This window comes from Podarcis vaucheri (assembly GCF_965113315.1).
Source record: "Podarcis vaucheri genome assembly, chromosome: 15".
Taxonomy (NCBI): domain Eukaryota; kingdom Metazoa; phylum Chordata; class Lepidosauria; order Squamata; family Lacertidae; genus Podarcis; species Podarcis vaucheri.
In genome coordinates, this window is record NC_138753.1 from 37,749,849 (window position 1) to 37,769,877 (window position 20,029).

The 20,029-nt window shown below is 48.8% G+C and overlaps 1 protein-coding gene across 3 annotated transcripts in view; it reads right to left on the minus strand.

Annotated features, from left to right (window-relative positions):
• UNC5D (unc-5 netrin receptor D) overlaps positions 1-20,029 on the minus strand; it is a 451,316-nt gene that overhangs the window by 237,046 nt on the left and 194,241 nt on the right. For all 3 annotated transcript variants that reach the window (XM_082200306.1, XM_082200305.1, XM_082200304.1), the window contains exon 2: positions 1,323-1,541. In XM_082200306.1, the coding sequence (XP_082056432.1) occupies positions 1,323-1,541 (219 nt within the window). The remainder of the gene's footprint in view (positions 1-1,322; positions 1,542-20,029) is intronic.

Below are 20,029 nucleotides of genomic sequence, written 5' to 3' on the forward strand. Positions count from 1 at the left end.
GATCCTATTGTTCTCAGTACATAACATATGGTCAGCTGAAAACAGAAGCCCCTTGCAATGGGTTTAGGGGTTGCTCGTGTGTAAGTGGCCGCCACTCCTGGCGAGGTTACCTGGTTAACCCTTTCTGACTGAACAGCCTCCAGCATCGTGACTGTCTCAGTCGCTGGCAGAATCTGTCAGTGGGCGTTTCTTAAACTTCTTCCAGCACAAAAGTTCCTTGACGCCAAGTCTCCTCCTACTCTCCCTGCACGGATGTCTTCTGTGGAGGGAGGGTGTGGGCAGTGGAGTACCCGTACTCTCTCCGCTGGTCTCCGGCGAGGAGTCTTGGAGCCTCCTCCCCGATTCCCCCATCTGCCCCCCTTCTCTACTGGTGTTACGCTGATTTCCTTCCCCAGCAGACGGGCTCCCTCTCTCCCTACTGGGACCCTCTCCGCCATCCCTTTGGAGCCTTCCCTCCACTTCCAGCTCCGATGGCAGTTCCCTGACACCCCTCTTCACACGTTCACTTTGAATGCCAAAAGAGAGTTTTATCTTAACCAAAGTCAGGCATTGTAACCACTGGCGGAGGAAGAGGAGTGCGGGGGGAGCACACTGCCCCTGGCAGCGCGATCCCAGTAGGATGCCATTGTGGCTGCCCCCCTGCCCATGCCGGGCGCCACGTCCCTGCGGGTGATGCACCCCGCCCCTGGGATGCGCGCCGGCCTCGCCCTGCCTGCTCTCCACCTGCTCTCCACCACAGAAGCTCTGCCACTGATTATAACTCCCTCATGAAAGAACATCAGAAGAGTCCGCCTGGAGCCAGCCAAAGGCCCAATTAGTCCAGCCTCCTGATCTCACAGTGGCCAGACAGATGCCCAAAGGCAGGACCTGAATACTATAGCTGTGATTCCCAGCACCAGGTATTCAGAGGCATACTGCATTTGATAGGGAAAGTCTTACACATCCATCGTGACTGAGGAGCCATTGGTAGCCTTACTGATAACCTAACAGAACCACAACTTCCAGGGTCCTATAGTTTAACAATCACCCCCTCTTTGTAGGGAACTATAGGAATTGGAACTTTGTGAGGAGAATAACTATTTACTAAAAACTCTCAGCACCCTTAGCAAACTACAAAACCCAGGATTCTTTGGGGGAAGCTGTTTAAAGTGACAGAATACTGCTTTAAATGTGTAGTGCAAATATGGCCCAAAGACTGGGGGGCAGGGGAATGGAAAATGGAGAAAGCCATCCATAGACCTGAGATGCAAGTGAACAAGTATAATGACCGATGTGTTTGGAGCAGATAATTCATTCAGTGCCACACGGAATTTCTTCCTTACCTGTACTTTCGTCCATGCTCTCCTCAGAGACATGCTCATTTTGGTGCACCCACTCCCCATTGCACTTGAAGAAGATCTGCATGGCAGGCACAGCTCGGCAGCGCAACACAATAGGGTTGCTTTTGATTATATACGCATCGTCTGGCTCTTGCAGAAAATGGGGCAGCGTCCCAGGAGCAGACGGGATGGACTCTGGGAGGGTTTCGCCATTGTCATTGCCTGCAAATGAAAAAGAAAGGAAATGTCACACATAAAGGAATCCTGGTCAAATACAGATCGTGGCCCAAATAGGATGCTTGGACCTGGGTGTTGTTGTTTACAACATCCGTGATACATCTGGCCAGCAGCAGCAGCAGTTAACATGACAAGGGTCTGAAAGCAAATGATGCAGCGACCTTGCTGAACCTCAGCAGGATGGATCTGGTCCATGACTGAATAGGAAGCATGCATGGTACTTTCAGTTCCATTTAAGAAAGGAAAGATGATTATGATGATGATTTAACTAACTAACTAGTGAATGGAGACAATGGGGGCACATCGAGCACATCTATGAATTGGCAGTTCAGTGAGTGTGCTCACAACTCAGAAGAATTTGCAGCAGACTTCCCCAAGCTGGTGATTTCCAGGTGTTTTTTGTCTAGAATGTCCACCAGCCTGAATCAGCGCACCCAGTGCTCAGGGATGATGGGACTTGTAGTCTAAAGCATCTGGAAAGCACCAGCTTGGGGAAGGCTGACCTACAGCCATCCAAGGGTGCAAATTTAATCTTAATTAAAGACATGTAGCACAAAGGAAGAGAGTGAAATTCTAGCCCAAGGGGAATGCAAGAAAGCAAGTTTGCTGCGCACATGACAGAATTATCATATTAAGAATAAAATATGCATCATTACTGATGTGAAATATTCACTAAAATGAAAAACATTGATATAGTATTGTCAGGGAACTGACATCGGAGGAAAGGGAAGTGGTAAGGCTCCCAGAGACTGGGAGAGAGTCAACAGCCAAAGCAGGGACCAGCAGGGGGAGCGCGGGGTCTCTGGAGGAGGATCTCAGTAATGCTGAGAGAGACGCAGCAGCCCAGGCAGGAAGCAGCAGGGGAGAGAAAGGGGTGAGAGACACTTCGAGCGAAAATAGCGGGGAGGTGTCAGAAGCAACTGCAGGGAGACCCATGCTGCGCCGGAAGCTGCCACGTCGTGAGTCCAGGAGACGTGTTTCCGTTAAGGAACTTCTTTGCTGGAAGCGCTTCCGCAGACAGCCACTGTCAGACTCTACTAGTGACTAGAGCAGACATGTCTGAGGAGCTCTGTCACACACAGAGGTTTGTGGGGTCGCACAAACTCTGAAGGGGCACAATTTTAAGCACAAGCAGCTAACCATCCCTTGACAGCAGTCTGACAGTCTCTGTACGCTGCCTGTGCAGGAGAAAGCATCATGAGCAACCCAGTCGGAACCGGAGACGCAGGGGTTGGAGCTGGTCCAAGCTTGGAAGAAAGGTATCAAGCTCTGGAGGTCCAACTTGCGCTGCAGACGGCGAGGCTCGAGGAGAGAAGGGCTCAGGATGCTGACAAAAAGGGGAGAACCACTCAGTTCCCCAGAAAGGTACCAGGATTGGTGCAGAAGTTTGGGGGGGACCCCAAGGATTACCATGCCTTTAGGACTGAGATGCAATATGCTCTGAATGTGCAGTTTGATGAGTTCCCTGATGAGGAATCGCGAGTTGCGTTCGTAATTGGGCATCTTGAGAAGGGGGCGCGGGACTGGGTTCGACCCCTGATGGCAACGCACAACGATATCCTAAAGGACACTATGAAATTCTTTCGTGCAATGGATATCATGTTTTCCAGCGATATTGAGGAAGGGTTGGTACGCAGACAGCTAATGGCTTGCAAGCAGGGAAGCAGATCTGTCCGTGAGTACTGGACTGAATTTACCATGCTGATTCACAGATTGGGGTGGGATTTATCGGCGGCACCCATTCAGATGCTATTTGAAGAAGGTCTTTCTTCAGCTGTGAAAGACGAGCTGGCCAGGAGCCCCAGGGCGGGGTCTATGGATCAGCTGACCAAATCTGCGCTGACCATTGGAGCGCGCCAGGAGGCAAGAGCCTTGGAGAGGCGGGAAGGGAGAGGGGAACGTTGGAAGGAGTTACGCATTCCAGACATTCCTGAGCCAGCTTTCCCGCCGGCAGAGCCGATGGAAATCGGAACAGCCCGCGCGCGCGCAGTTTCAAAGCCCAGTGAGGGGGCGAAGAAGGAGGGAAAGGGAGCCCGGAAATGCTATCTCTGCCAACAGCCAGGCCACTTTGCCAGAGTCTGCCCCCAGAGGAAGGAATGGCAAGGGATGGTGGGAGCTGTTGAGGGGGAAGAGCAGGGAGAAACGGAGCAGGTAAAAGCCAACGCCTGGTTGCCAGCAGGGCACTGCAGCCAGGCCAAAGAGCAGTGAAAGTGCCCCTTCCCCAAGTGCCAGTGCCAGAAGCTCCTCGACCTGCTCTAGTGATTGAAGTGTCGCTAGAGCTGCAAAATGGACACCCCCTAAAAATAAAGGCGCTGTTGGACTCAGGCAGCTCCTGCAATTTCATGAGCAAGGAGTTTGCTGCTGAACACCAGATACAGACTATCCCTTTAAGCAACCCCCTGCAGGTGACCACGATTGATGGCAGGGAACTGTTGGGAGGAGGCGTCAGCTTGCAGACCGTCCCAATGATAATGAGGGTGGCAAGGCACACAGAACTGATAGCGTTTAATGTGGCCACCTTGGGAGGCGCTCCCATTATTTTGGGAATGAGCTGGCTAGCCCTACATGATCCGCTGGTGGGCTGGCATCAAAGAGTGGTTTCCTTCGGTTCCGCACACTGCTTAGAACACTGCAGGGCGGAAAAGGGGTCAGCAGGGGCCCAAGCCACCCTAGCAGGGACGGAAGTGATGGAGAAGGGGAAGGTGCCACCACAGTATGCTGATCTCAGCGACGTGTTCAGCGAGAAGGAAGCGGACCAACTACCCCCGCATAGGCCCTTTGATTGCCAGATCAATTTACTCCCTGGAGCACAGCTTCCTGTAGGCAAGTTGTATGCCATGTCAGACAGGGAGATGCAGGAGTTGCGAGCGTTCATTGACAAGAACCTGAAGAGAGGCTTCATCAGAGAGTCCAAGGCAGCGGGGGGTAGCCCAGTGTTTTTTGTGGATAAAAAAAACACGGACAAGCCGAGGCTGGTATGTGACTTTCGGGCCCTAAATGCAGTGACAGAGCCGGCGGCTTTTCCTATGCCCAGGATTGATGATATTTTGACCAGGGTGCGAAAAGGAAAGATTTTTACAAAGCTGGACCTAAGGGGGGCGTACAACCTGATACGTATAAGGAAAGGGGATGAATGGAAGACCACCATGTTCACCCCTTTGGGGGCATTTGAATACCTCGTTATGCCTTTTGGATTACAAACAGGCTCCGCGTGTTTTCAAGCCTTTATGAACCATGTACTGGGGCCTTTGCTCTACAAGAATTGCGTGGCCTTCTTAGATGACGTGTTGGTGTATTCGGAGAATGAGGAGCAACATGTGAGAGACGTCAGAGAAGTGTTGAGCAGGCTGCAAGCCAACAGGCTGTGGGTGAAACTGGAGAAGTGTCAGTTTCATACCAAGGAGGTGGAATTCCTGGGGTACCGCTTGTCAGACAAGGGGTTGGCCATGGACCCCGGCAAGGTTCAAGCGGTGCTGGAATGGAAAACACCCAAGACCAAGAAGGATGTGCAGAGGTTCCTAGGGTTTGGAAACTTTTATCGTAAGTTCATACGAAACTTCGCCCACCTGACGGCGCCCATCACGGACTGTCTCAGCAGCAAAAAGAAGTTTGTTTGGACGGGGGAGGCGGAGCGAGCGTTTGAGGAACTGAAAAGGGCCTTCGCCTCTGACGAACAACTTCTACATGTGGATTTACAAAAAAAGCTGAGGGTCGAAACAGACGCTTCGGACAGAGCCATAGGGGCGGTGCTTCTTCTGCAGCCGGGGAAGGAGGGGTCAGAGTGGCGACCGTGTGCCTTCTTTTCGCGAAAGCTGAACAAATCTGAGAGAAACTACACGGTGCACGACCGGGAACTTCTTGCGATTTATGAGGCCTTCCGGAGATGGAGGCATCTACTAATTGGTGCACAACAGAAGGTGCAAGTGTGCACGGACCATAAGAATCTAGAGTATTGGAGAACTGCGCGAGTGCTCAACCAAAGGCAGTTGAGATGGGCCCAGGAGTTCTCCAAATTTAACTTTGAGATTTGTTACGTACCAGGCCCGGAGAACGTTAGGGCGGACGCTCTCTCACGCAAACCTGAATATTTGGAGGGAGAGGGTGCACCCGAAGAGACCCATGTTATTCCCGAGGACCGCTGGGTGTGTGGGGCGGCTTTGGTGGGGCAAAGGGAACTGGTAGAGGGAACGGTGCAGGATGAATACGCCCAGGACAAACTCAGGGGTCTCAGGAGGGAGGGAGACAAACCCGGGGGTTTTGAGGAGAGAAACGGGGCGTTGTACTACAAGGGAGCGTTATACATACCTGAAGGGGAATTGAGGGAAAAGGTACTCAAGCAACTGCACGATAGCCCCACAGCAGGGCATTTTGGGCAACACAAAACCATGTGGCTGGTTACCAGGGAATTCTGGTGGCCCAAGGTCAGGGAAGATGTGCGTGAATATGTGAGAGGGTGTGACCGATGTCAACGAGCCAAGGGGGAGAGGCGGGCACCGGCAGGTTTATTAGAACCACTACCCACGCCGGAAAGACCATGGGAGGCAGTGGCAATAGATTTCATGACTGATCTGCCCAGGTCCAAAGGGAAGACAGCCATTATGGTTGTGGTAGACCTGTTAACCAAGATGGCCCACTTTATAGCCTGCTCACCTGCGGTCACAGCAGAAGAAACCGCTAAATTGTTTGTGGAAAATGTGTTTAGGTTGCATGGTGCCCCCTTGAGGGTGGTTTCGGACCGAGGGAAACAATTTACTTCCAGGTTCTGGAGGAAGCTCATGAGCTTATTGCATGTAGAGGTAAATTTTTCCACTGCCCGTCATCCAGAAACCAATGGGCAGGCGGAAAGAGCTAATGGTGTCCTCCAGCAATATTTGAGGTGTTATGTGAATGACAGAGAGAATGATTGGGTGGAGAAGCTGGCGTTGGCAGAATTTGCCTATAACAATGCAGAGAACGTGTCCACGGGGATGAGCCCTTTTTTGGCCAATCACGGGTGTCATCCCCGAGCCTTCCCAGGGGGGGAGGGGGAGAACTGGAGCGTTCCTGCCGCAGAACAGTTCGTTGAAGAAATGGAAGCGATCCATCGCCAGCTCCAACTTAATTTAAACAGGGCGAAGGAGGAATATAAGAGGCAGGCAGACAAAACCAGAAGGGAAGGGGAAAGCATTAGGGTGGGGGACCAGGTGTGGCTGTCCACCCAAGGGTTACCATTTAAAGGAGGTTGTAAGAAGTTAAGACCCAAAAGACTGGGCCCATTTGAAGTCACGCAACAGGTCAACCCAGTGGCTTTCAGACTCCGGTTACCGAACCACATGAAGTTGCACCCAGTGTTCCACAGATCATTGCTGTCACCGTATATAGGGGACAGAGAGGGGAGGGTCAATAGGGGACCAGCTATGGAAGAAAAAGAACACAGCTACCATGTAGCGGAGATTCTCGATTCCAGGTGGAGGGGAGAGCAAGTAGAGTATTTGGTAATGTGGGAAGGGGAGCCGGAGTCGGAAAACACCTGGGTCAGGGCAGAGGAGGTAGATGACGAGGTTTTGATTGAAACTTTTCATCAGAGATTCCCTAGAAAACCCCAGCCAGTGGCGAGGTTCCGGAGGGAATACTTCGCCACCACCGACGACGAAGAAGAGTTGGAGGGGTTCGCTGATTCCGAGGTGGAGGAGGATTCAGCGAGTCGGAACGAAGACCGATGGAGGGAATTGTTCGAGACGTCTGAAGATGAAGAGGATTCTTTTAGGGGTTTCAGCTCCTCACCGCCCAGAGGAGAAAGTAGGGGCGGGGGAGAGGGGGGCCCTGGAGGGGAGGTGGATGTCAGGGAACTGACATCGGAGGAAAGGGAAGTGGTAAGGCTCCCAGAGACTGGGAGAGAGTCAACAGCCAAAGCAGGGACCAGCAGGGGGAGCGCGGGGTCTCTGGAGGAGGATCTCAGTAATGCTGAGAGAGACGCAGCAGCCCAGGCAGGAAGCAGCAGGGGAGAGAAAGGGGTGAGAGACACTTCGAGCGAAAATAGCGGGGAGGTGTCAGAAGCAACTGCAGGGAGACCCATGCTGCGCCGGAAGCTGCCACGTCGTGAGTCCAGGAGACGTGTTTCCGTTAAGGAACTTCTTTGCTGGAAGCGCTTCCGCAGACAGCCACTGTCAGACTCTACTAGTGACTAGAGCAGACATGTCTGAGGAGCTCTGTCACACACAGAGGTTTGTGGGGTCGCACAAACTCTGAAGGGGCACAATTTTAAGCACAAGCAGCTAACCATCCCTTGACAAGTATCAACATCCACCAAGACTCTGACAGGCATTCCCATTTTACAGAACGGAGCAGTGGCTTCATATAAAAATTGCTCCAACATTTCACGGGAGAAAATAGAGACAACCCTTTGCACGAAAAGCTAGAATGAGCCTGCAGCAGAGTCCAGTTGCCTGAAGAGAATATAATCCAGCCTACAAGTGTGACATAAGTAGGAACTAATTAAACATATGCAACAACCAAAGGTGGTGAGTCAACCCACAGACAACTATAGGTCAATGCAATTAAGCGTGTCGAAGGTATCAGAGCTGCTGAGGGATTTTGCTGTTCCAGGCCCATTAAAGCTATCATTTAAGTCACTAGCCCTTCTAGAATTAACATGATCAAACATAATGTGAAAGCACCACTCAAAACAACTGCTCGGTAAGCTAGTGGGTGAGGTTAGAGCAGGTGGACCAGATCTTTGCCTCTCCCGCCCTACATACGTCACTTTGACTGACAGACAAGTTCAGAGATTTACTCATAAAAACAGCAAAGAAGCATTTATCTGCACTGGTTGCATGGGAGCAGGACAGACACACGAAACAGTTTTGCCACTGTCACACTGCATTTTGCCCACTGGATCACAATTAAGTTAGTCTTTGGTAAAGAAGGCAGTCAATGCTCTCTTAAAGTACTTTTGCTTTAACGTAAACACGTGCATGCATTTTTTAAGATGGAGCTGCAGGGACATTTCATATGATTTAAATTGCACTCACACACTCCTTAATGTATTGTTAAAATGATGCAGTTCACCCATTTATGACATGTCAACCGACAGTAAATATTACATCCCTGTAGGCTTTATTAAATCCATGCATTAGAAGGAACAAAAGGCATTAAAACATTTTATGCGAGAAAAGAACTCCCTACTTCCATTGGTGCCTTGAGCGATGTCAAAGTTGTACATTTCGACTTGTACTTATGCAGTTTAATAGCCCGTGAAAAAAGGGTGGAATATTCACAAAAAATGTAATCACCTAATCATAGAATATTAGAAAGGGCCCAATGGGGCATTATAGTTCATCCAGAACCCCAAGGGCTTCTTGTTATCTAAAGCATCTTTTACATCATCACCACCATGATCCGTGCAGATTTGCCATTTCATTAAGAGCATTGCAGAGTAGAATTTCAGTGGAAAAGAAGCTCAGATATGATTTGCTTAGTGCTATATATATATATCCCATTTGGGTGGTGTCTGGGGCACTCAAGGCAGGCCCAAAACAGAATCTGGTAGGCGCTAGGCAGATTAAAATGATGGATGTTCTGGCAATCTTGCTCTCTCTGTGGAAAGTATGTGTGCGTAAGAGAGCAGAGGCAGAGCAACAGTAGCAAGAAGAAAATGCACCCACTCAGGTGAAGTGGCTCAGGTGAAGCAGGTGGGAGAGCTAGCTAATAGCATCTGGACAAAGGTCCATCCCTCTCACCACAAAAGAAAATAAAGACATAACTCTGGAACCAGCACAGATACCATGTGATGTGCACCTTTAAAAATATACAGGCAACAATCGGCCTATCAATTTCTTCCCAAACACGCTGGTGTGTAGTGTGGCCATATGCCCCACTGTGCCAAGTATAGTCCTTTATCTGAAGGAGTCCTCTGTCTGAAAGGCTGTCTCGCCCACAAGTTCAATATGAAAATACAAAACCCTAAGAAGGGGAAGCAACCATCAAGTTGCTCATCCAACATTTAGCAGCACCTGGGCAGCAGACCGAACAGGCACACATGGGTTACCTGGCCTAAGCCTTCCCCACTATGGTGGCATGTGTTGTAACTCTATTTAAATCACAGTTATCGTTTCTAAATTTGCATACATGCACAAATGAGCAGATGCCAATGTTATGCAAATCTGTATCATTTTGGGGAGGGCGACGCATTTCCTCTCGAATTAAATTAAGCCACTTCCTGGTTGACATCACCACAGCAGCCCTTGAACGATAAAGAAAATAAAACATTGTGTGTGTGTGTGTTTGACAAAATTGTTTAGCATCAAGTGGGGCTCTGAAACATTTCTGCTTGCAAATTATTAGCACTTTTCATGTTTATATCCGTCATTTTTCAAGATGGAGGCTATTCGTAGCTTCGGGGAAAGAGTGTAATGCCGCAATGAATGACAAGACCCAACAATCAAACATATTGTGTGCTGTTGTTTTCGTTTGCATTCTTGGGAAATTACCTTTCAGAAAGTGTTTTGTGTTTTATGCCCCACGCGCTCACGTAGTGGGTCCTCTAATTCTTTTTATGACAGTAATGAAAAGAAGAGGCGAGAGAGTTAGAAAGAAACACAAATGCAGCGTTTGTCATTTTTCAAAGCCCTGATAGCAGCAGAAGCAACAAATCTTTACGAATTTTAAACAAAATGGAAATATAATTAAAAACTCCCCCTTAAAAAACCAAGTTTCCTTCTTTTAGAAGAAGATAGTTTGAATGATGTTAATTCTTTGCACTATGGAAGACACATTTTAAATTAAAATAAGATTTCTTTAAAAACTGAATTAAACACCCTCTTATGGAAATAAACAGCATTAGCCATGTTATAGCAGGTGCCGGATATGCCATTAGCAAAGTGCTACATTCTAAATTTTTCAGGTTTTATGGACTGCGATTTGGTAGCTTTTTACCATTTATACAGCCCTATAAAACCAAACAGCGTATTATTGTAGAAAATATGCCTTGGGAAGTACCTGAGAGCAAGCAAGGAAAGGTTTTTTGGTCGTAAGAAAACTAATATCTTACTTGCCTAGAAATGTTCTTTAGAGCAATGTGCACATTTCCAAGTATAAAAACCGGAAGGTAATGCACCACTTGCCATAAAAGGTGAACAAGGATCTAGATCTTGTTTGTGAGCTCAGAATGTTCTCTGAAGAAAACAGAAAACAGGGATCACATTTGCAAGCAGACCAGCAACTGGAGATGGACATTACCATTTTTTTTCCTGTGAGCACAAACTGTTTATCACCTTCTATACAAATGGTTGTCTGGGATAGGAACTTACTGTTATTTGGATGTATTGCCTAAACTCCATCTTTGGGGTTAGGGTGTAGTATTTTACTTTATATGTGTATTGTGTTGTTATACAGTTGTACCTTGGAAGCCGAATGGAATCTGTTCTGGAAGTCCGTTCGACTTCCAAAATGTTTGACTTCCAAGGCGCAGCTTCTGATTGGCAGCAGGAGCTTGCTGCAGCCAATCAGAAGCCACCAAAGCCCCGCCAGACATTTGACTTCCAAAATGTTCGACTTCCAAGGTGCAGCTTTTGATTGGCTGCAGGAGCTGGCTGCAGCCAATTGGAAGCCGCGGAAGCCCTGTTGGACATTCAGCTTCCAAAAGAACGTTCGCAAACCGGAACACTCACTTTCGGGTTTGCGACGTTCAGGAGCCAAAACGTTCAACTGCTAAGGTGTTCATCAACCAAGGTATGACTGTATATTGTAGGAATCTAATAAAAACAACAGCATGAACATGCAGATATTTTTGGCACCCCTAAGAACATATGAAGAACCTGCTGATTCAGGCCAATGGCCCACCGACTTCAGCAACCTGTTCCTATAAGGTTATATCCAGTTTTAGCCATATTCAGACTGGACTAATTGAAATTAATGGACACAGCTAACTCTGATGGGTATTTAGTAGGATACAAGCCACAGTGGCCAACAAGTTGCCTATGGGAAGTCTGAAAACAGGACCAATCCAACTCAGCATAGTCTACGCCAGGGGTCTGCAACCTTTAAGACAAAAAGAGCCACTTGGACCCGTTTCCGAAGGAAAAAAAACTGGGAGCCGCAAAACTCGTCATTATAAAAATAACTTTTTTGTCACTTTTTTATTATTTCTTTGTTTGACCCCTCAGAATTACTCCTCCTCATAGAAATAAACATTAAATTAACAAGTTACCTTTTTTTGTGTGTGTGTTCTTCACTCCCCTTCAAAACAGTGACCAGGGTACACGCCCCCTTTCAATGCAGTGACCAGCGTACATGCCCCTTACAATGTAACGGGCGGGTGGGAAGGTGACGTCGGGACGGTGCGTGACTAACGCACACACCGCCCCCATGCGACGTCACAGCCAGTACAGCGCCCGCCACAGTAGGCAGTGTCGGGGCGCACAATGCGCCTCCTCCCCTCGCTAGTATCCACCCCGGAGCCGCGGCAAAGGTGTAAAAGAGCCACGTGCGGCTCCGGAGCCATGGGTTGCAGACCCCTGGTCTACGCTGACTGGTGGCAGCTGTCCAGGATTTCAGACAAGGTTCTCTCCTGGCCCTACCTGGAGATGCTGGGCGTTGAACCCGGAACCTTGTGCATGCAAAACAGATACTCTTCCATTGAGCTAAGGTCCTTCCCTCAAGTTAACAAAGTTGGTGGCTGTTGCTACTTCTTGTAGTGTGGGAGCCAGAACTGTAATTCCTCCCTAAGAACACAGAACACATTGCATACTTGTTCCATGTCAGGAACACTGGAGAGAGATTAAAATGGGGGCTGGCTTGGATGTCACTGGAACCTATGGTTTCCTGGTATATGCATAACACCTAGGCTGACATGTTCTCCCTCTCCTCCTCTTGTGTGATTACAAAGCGATTGAAAGCTTTTATTCTATAAATAAGAAAATTAAACTGTGCTATTTTCAGGTTTGCATTCTTAAATATTCCACATTTCTGCATTACACCTGAATACAGATAACTATAGTTTGTTTTTGGAGCAATCCAGGAACAAACCATAGTTCCCTGTGTCTTCTAACATTTTCCCCAACCCTCTGCAGCACATTTGGGGTGGGTGCCGAGCACATGCAGAGGGTGGAGAAGGATAGAGGTGGAGTTTGTTGTGCAAGTGTAAATCCTTGCACTAACAAAATGAATGCATTGGATATTCCCCCATAGTGCTGTGCATGCATAGCTGGAAAGAGTATTTTGAACTTGGGATGGGAAGAAATTTGGTTTCCGTTCACAATATGAAACAATCTCATTCACTCTTCTCAAAACAATACAAAAAGCTAAAATGCAGCTATCTTTTGAAATTTGCACTCCTCTGAATACTAAGTAATGTATACAAAAAGGTGTAATAAAAAGACATAGATTATATTAGACTTGCAAAACATTGTACATTAGAAAAACTGAGCACTAATTTTTTTATCAGCACCTTTAAATTATATATATATATATATATATATATATATATATATATATATATATATGCAAACTGATGCAGAAATGAGCACAGTAGATCTTAAGATTGAAAAAGAAATGAGAACTGAAACTGACCGATTTGTCCATCCCTATTTACAACCTCATCAGCACCTATGATTGGCAGGCAGCATGAACCCCCTGGATTGGCCAGAGCTGTAAGAAATGCCCAGAATAGAGTCCTGTGGAGTTCAGTGGAGCTTTCTTCTTAAAGTTAAGTGGGCACATGATTGCAGCCTCCGTCTTTTCACGTCAGTCACATCTTTGCTTGGCTGCACAGCCAGAGGCTCCTGGCTTTATGCTAACGCTCAGTTTTATGTGAGCAGATTAGAGCAATGCAAAACTATGGCAGTGAAAGGCGAGCCCTACCCAAGGGTTAACTCGCTGTAGGTTGCATAAGAGCATCACACAAGCGATTATTAGCATGGAAATCGCATTCATTATTCAGATGGGAAAACACAATCAGATGGGCCTCGTCTGTGTGCTCTTAATCAGGAGAGCAGAGCCCCCCTCCTGCTCTTGCATTAGGATTTCTTTTTGAAATTACTTAAGATGTTGATGGGAGCTGGAGATTTGATGTCCACACAAATCCCTAATACCTTTGTACCTTTAATACATGGATTTACTAAAGCCTACAGAGACATGGTATTTAGCAAAGATTGACAATAAAGGAAACAGCAAGAGTGGTCAGCAGTAGAACATGCATGCTGATTTGTTCCATGGCTTATAAAGGCAGCAAAGCCTTACAATATTTGTGGCGTGGGGGCACTTATTACTTATTTGGTACACTGAAAAAGTAAGTTGGGATTTGCATGACTTCAACATGAACATAATTTCAAAGGGCTCTGCCATAACTCGTCACTGCATCTGTTCTTTACAAGTTACAGTGCACTTAGGTCAGGGGTCTGCAACCCGCGGCTCCGGAGCCACATGTGGCTCTTTTACACCTTTGCCGCGGCTCCGGGGCGGATACTAGCGAGGGGAGGAGGCGCATTGTGCGCCCTGACACTCCCCACTGTGGCGGGCACTGTACTGGCTGTGACGTCGCATGGGGGCGGTGCGTGCATTAGTCACGCACCGTCCCGACATCACCTTCCCGCCCGCTGTCAGATCGTGGCTCCGGAGATATATTTCTTTTAAATGTCGCAATGGTTTTGCGGCTCCCAGTTGTTGTTTTTTCTTCGGAAACAGGTCCAAGTGGCTCTTTTTGTCTTAAAGGTTGCAGACCCCTGACTTAGGTTAACCCCATACAGATGCTTTGCAGGATGAGCAACCCCTTTTGGTGCACCTATATCCCCACCTGTTGGCAGGTTGGTAAAGACTCATTGGGGTCAACCACCCCAATGCAATCTAAATACCGAATTGGTGGCTATTCAAATTACAATAACTGAGCTATTAAGCAGCTTATAAATACTTTTAAATGACAAAGCAGTAGATAAGCCAGAGCCTGAGTTTCCCACGCAACTAGACATTTATCAGCAGGAAGGGCAAGGCAAAACAACTTTTGAATTCTACCTATGCGATGTAAACAGATCTTGTCTAGAACCAGGCTTGATTAGGGCCTGCTTGTGCATGTGGCTTGTGAAATAACGAGACACTGCAGGATGTCTGTGTGTCAGGACTGAGTCATAGGCAGCAGTCAGAGATGAACCAGGAGCTGAGTCAGAGCCAAGGAACACGCAGAAGTATACCAGCGCCAGATAAAACCTTGGCTGTGATGCAAAATTCATGCTTTGCGAGGGTACAACGGGGTACATTGGCTAGTTTGGTGGGTCGAACCAGTCTCAAGCTGCCTTATACTGAGTCAGGCCATTGGGCCATCTACCTCAGTACTGTCTACACTGACTGGCAGCCAGGGCTGTCCTAAGCATACGTGGTGCAGGGGTGCAAAGATCCACCCAGGTTGCCCAGTCCCAAGTGCACAAGGGGGAGGAGCCTGCCGGCCACCTCAGTGTCTTGCTGGCTTGGTCGCCGCTGAATTCGTGGCGCAGAGCTGCCCGCAGCAGAAGAGTCCACTGCGGCGCTCTGAACAACGGGCGGGCTTTTCCCTGGACTCAACTCTTGGGACCTGGACTCTCAGCCTGGCGCCTCTGAGAGCCTGGCGCCCGGGTGCCCCGCACTCCTAGTGCCTATGGGTAAGACGGCCCTGCTGGTAGCAGCTTTCCAGGATTCCAGGATTCCAGACTGGGAATATTCAGGAAACATTGGAGACTGAACCTGGGACCGTCTACATACCAAGCAGATATTCTACCACTGAGCCCTTCCCCATAAAAATACTTCTTTGCCTGGAAGATGCTTCCCAACTGCAATTCTGATGCCTCACAACTAGGGATAGGCAGACCCATTGATGTCTTGTCCATTCCAAATCTCAAGGAGGACAGAACTGTCCTGTTTTGTTTCAAAGTGGATTTTAATGGAAAATGCTTAGCTTTCCACCTAGAAACACAAAGTTTTTAAAAAAGGACTTAGAAAGTAATCTGTGGGTTGCACATGTCCTCTGTGCCCATATTCTTTTTTAAAAATTTAAAACTTCTAAAATAGAGTAGTGTGTGTGTGTTTAGTATCAAACTTACTGCAGAAAGGTAAAAAGAAAATGCATTTGTTACTCCACCCACTTTTCCTGCCCATCACTCTCATGTGGTCCCTGGAAGATAGCCCAGAAGGGAATGTGGCCCTTAAGTAGAGAAAGGAATTCCACACCTGCATTAGGAAATGCAACCCTTCCCTTAAAAAAATAATAAAATAATAATCACCTAACATATTTAGCCCTGCAAAAAGGTAAAGGGACCCCTGATCGTTAGGTCCAGTTGCGGACGACTCTGGGGTTGCAATGCTCATCTCGCTTTACTGGCCAAGGGAGCCGGCGTACAGCTTCCAGGTCATGTGCCCAGCATGACTAAGCCACTTCTGGCAAACCAAAGCAGCACACAGAAATGCTGTTTACCTTCCCGCCAGAGCAGTACCTATTTATCTACTTCGCAGGAGCAGGGACCGAGCAATGGGAGCTCACTCTATCACGGGGATTTGAACGGTCAACCTTCTGATCGGCAAGCTCTGGGCTCTGAGGTTTAGACCACAGCGCCACCCACGTCCCTGTTTAGCCCTGTACCTAAGCTTTTAATTCTATGTGCCTAACAAGCTTTAAAATCTAAAATGCTCCGCAAAAGGCAAGCTTTCAGCAGTCGTGGCCACTGCCGTGCAAAAGGTTTAGCCAAGCAAGCTTGTTCATCATCATCATCATATAATAATACCTTTATTGTCAATGTACAACCTGTGTACAATGAAATTAACCGAGCCTCCCTCCCCATACAAACACTCAATCTCATTGCACTCTGTGTGCTTGTCGCACAACACACCAATCCTGAAAGTCAGTTGCAGTATATTATTTTCCGTTCAGCAGCCTAAAGCCCACAGATAGAGCACAGCTCTAAGTATTGTACTATGGAGAATCTTGCTGTAATACAAGATAACTGGCTACAGCTTCCTAGGAACAAAATCTCTTCGATGTTGCAACAATGTTTGGTTTGCCGAGAGTTCTCATTTATTGCTACCTAACAACCCTGAATCAGATCAGCCCTGGATCCTGCTCTCAAGACAGTTACTGCTCAGGAAAAGAGAAGGAAATAAAAAGGGGGGCGGGGGAGGGGATATCCAGCTAAGTAGAAAAGCCAGAGGCTGGGGAATGGAACATGTATTGATCTTCTTCTATCATTCTTTTTCGAAGCTTCAGTGCAAACATTTGGCTTTTTGAGAGTCAAATCAGGAGGTGTCCCCCCCCCAGGTGGGGGAAGAAAAAGAAAACAAGCAGGCAAACAAACAAAGCAGACACAAAACCCCTGCACCCCTGCTCATCCAAAATTCCAACAGAGACTTCCTTTCTTCTTTGACAATGCTTCATCAAACCAGAATCAAGTTTGTAGTCAGAGACTGATCCATGGATGCCCTGTGAAACTGTCTGAAGAAACAATAAAAGTTCTTGGTCTAATAGGCCAACTTCTCACCCTACTTCCACAGAGGACCAGGCTATCAAGGTCTATTGTTCATTATGATCATGTTGTACCTCCACCGTCAGAGAGGTACCAGTTGCTGAAAGTCACAAGTGGGGAGGGTCCTTAAGAAATGGGGCCAGTCTACCTGTGAGATCGCCTTGCCCCACATGTGCCCCTTCGATTACTTTGATTGGCAGAATTGGCACTACTGGTACCAAATAATAATTCGATTACTTAGTGAGCTTCCCATACCCATCCTGTTGGCCATCATGAGAAAAGGACATTGAACTAGATAGGCTTCTGGCCTGATCCTGCTCGACTCTTCTTACATTCTGCTCCAGAAGTCATCACTCCAGATTTACCGCCTCCTCTCTTTGTCTGGGCTATGGGTAACCCTGTTGATGGTCTGCCATGGAGCAGGATTCACCCCATCAATAAACCAGTGGATAAGTTACCAACAGTAGCATACAGCCGGAATGCCATAGTGAAATTTCTACAAAAACACATTTTCTGAATGAGCAATTCATCATCTGCAAGGTAGGGTATACGATGAGTTTGCTTAGCAGACAGATTGTGTCCAAGGAATAGTCTGAAGACAGTGTGCGGTGGCAAATTTTGAAAGTGCAGGAGCCTATTTATGACAGCCCTCATAGCCACTCCCTAAACAAAAGTAAATAAATATTTTTTAAAAAAAGGCAGGCAAGACAGCTGTGTTGATCCAAATGACTCACACCGATGAGCAGGAGTATGTAGCTGTCAGGGGTTCAGGAGCAGAGGCGAGGGCAAGGGAGGAAACAGAGAGCGAGGGGGAGGAGGCAGAAGAAAGGATGAGTGACGACGACGACCCGAGATCTCCGAGTCTGTCCAGTGAATCAGAAGATTCACAAAGAGGAGCACCAGTGGCAAGGGCAAGGGGGGAGACTAGGGGGACACCCCAGGAAGAAAGAGCCAGAGGGGACTCAGAGGGGAGCAGTTGGAGATCGGGACCTACGTCACCGCCAGAGAGTAGGGAAGAGGAAGAGCGCCTGGGAACTAGCGCTGGCAGCTCACAACAGGAGGGAGGGCACGAGTCAGGAGTGGCCACACCTTCATCGGGGAGCGAAGTGACGGTTAGACGGAAAGTGGAAGGTTGGGCGCGCGCGCCAAGTTCAAATGCACAGGAAGGTGGCGCAGTAGGCAGCCCGGAAAGAGAGCCAGGTCCTAAAGCCCGGTGCAAGGAGACAGGGGAGTCAGGGGGGGTCAGCGTCAGAAGAATCCCGGAAGGGAGAGACCCAGGGGGGCAGAGGGACCCAGAGGAGAACTGTCAGGCGGAAAAGGTGGAGCAGGGCTAGGATATTAAGTTGGTGCGCAAGGGGCGGAGACTCAGAAGGAGCTTCGCCGACCTAAGCATAAGGCGTAGGGTTGCACGCAGCAGCTCAAGAATGGAGACTGTAACTCAATAAAGACTTTTAATCAACAACCGCTGGCTAGCGTGATCCTCTGTGAGCTAGGATCTGGAAGTAACCCTGACAGTAAGCTCCTTCTCTTCAAATTGTGGACATCCACGACCTCGCGGAGAGGAGGGAAAGCGGGTGCCTACAAGAAAGCTCACGAACGGTAGACAATATGACGGCCGAACAGCAAATAACGGAACTCAGAGACGCGGTTTCACGACTGACTGCCGAGGCGGTGGCGTCCAGGAAGAGAGAGGAGGACGCAGCGGCCGCCTACAGGGATCTCCAGGTCAGGTTGGACGTGCTTACGAAGCAGGGGCAACAGACACCCAAATCAGAGGGGATTGGGTTGGGGAGACGCACAGGCAGTCTGGTCTCGCACTTCGATGGGAATTTGCAACAGTACCCCAATTTTAGAGCAGACGTAATGTGTGCACTACAACTACTGCACAAAGACTTTAGAGATGAACAAGAGAAAGTGGGGTTCATCATGTCCCATTTGCATGGAGACGCTAAAGCATGGCTGCGCAATTTGTGGAGGGATAAGGATCCTGCGCTCCAAAATGCGGACGCCTTTATTAAAGCGATGGATGGCTGTTTTTTATCAAGCATTGACGTGGATCTTGCCCGAAGGGAGGTGCACGGACTAAGACAAGGGAGGGCCAGCGTACGGCAATATCATGCCCGCTTTTTCGCTTTGGTCAGTGCCCTGGAATGGGACAGAGATTCGGCTCCCGTCAGAGACCTTTTTTGGGAGGGCTTGAACAGCTCGGTGAAAGATGAGATTGCGAGGGGGGAGAGACCCCGGACCACGCAGGAGATCGTTCAGAGGGCGCTGGCGGTGGGAGTGCGGCTGGAAGAACGTCCGTGGAGCAGGGACGAAGGGCGCAGCGGGCGCGAACCAGCCAGGGGCTCCTCCTTCCTTCCCAGAGAAGCAGCGGGTGCGCAATCCACGCCCCCAACAGGGGGAGGGGTGGAACCGATGGAGGTTGGGAGTGCAAGGGCTCAGTCAGCAGCCAGAGCCCTAGCACCGGCAGCAGTGAAAGCGAAGCCTCCTAGAGGGAACAGGAAGTGTTACATCTGCGAGGATCCAGGCCATTTGGCGAAAGAGTGTCCCCGGAGGCTCCACAAGCACACTGCAGCCTCAGCAATGGTGACTGCAGCAACGCAGCAAGGAGAACCACAGCAGGGAAACGACGATGTCTGGCTGGAAGAGGAGGCACTGGGGCCCAGCCAGACGTGTCAGTGAAGCAGTCCCCAGAGATTTTACCGCCCATGGACCCCCTCCCGCCCAAGCCAGTAGTGAGGCTCACCGCATCGCTCCAGCTACCCAATGGAATCACCATGGACGTGCCAATCACCGTCGACTCGGGAAGCAATGCAGACTTCATAGGGCAGGACTTTGTCGACCGGCACGCTATACAGTTGCTGCCTGCCGCGCTGCCACTGCAGGTTGTCACGGTGGATGGCAGGGAGCTGTTAGGGGGGCAAGTGGTGAAGCAGACGCCACCTATGGTGCTGCGGCTTGGAAATCACAAGGAGATTATCAGCTTCAACGTCACTCAACTCTCAGACACGCCTA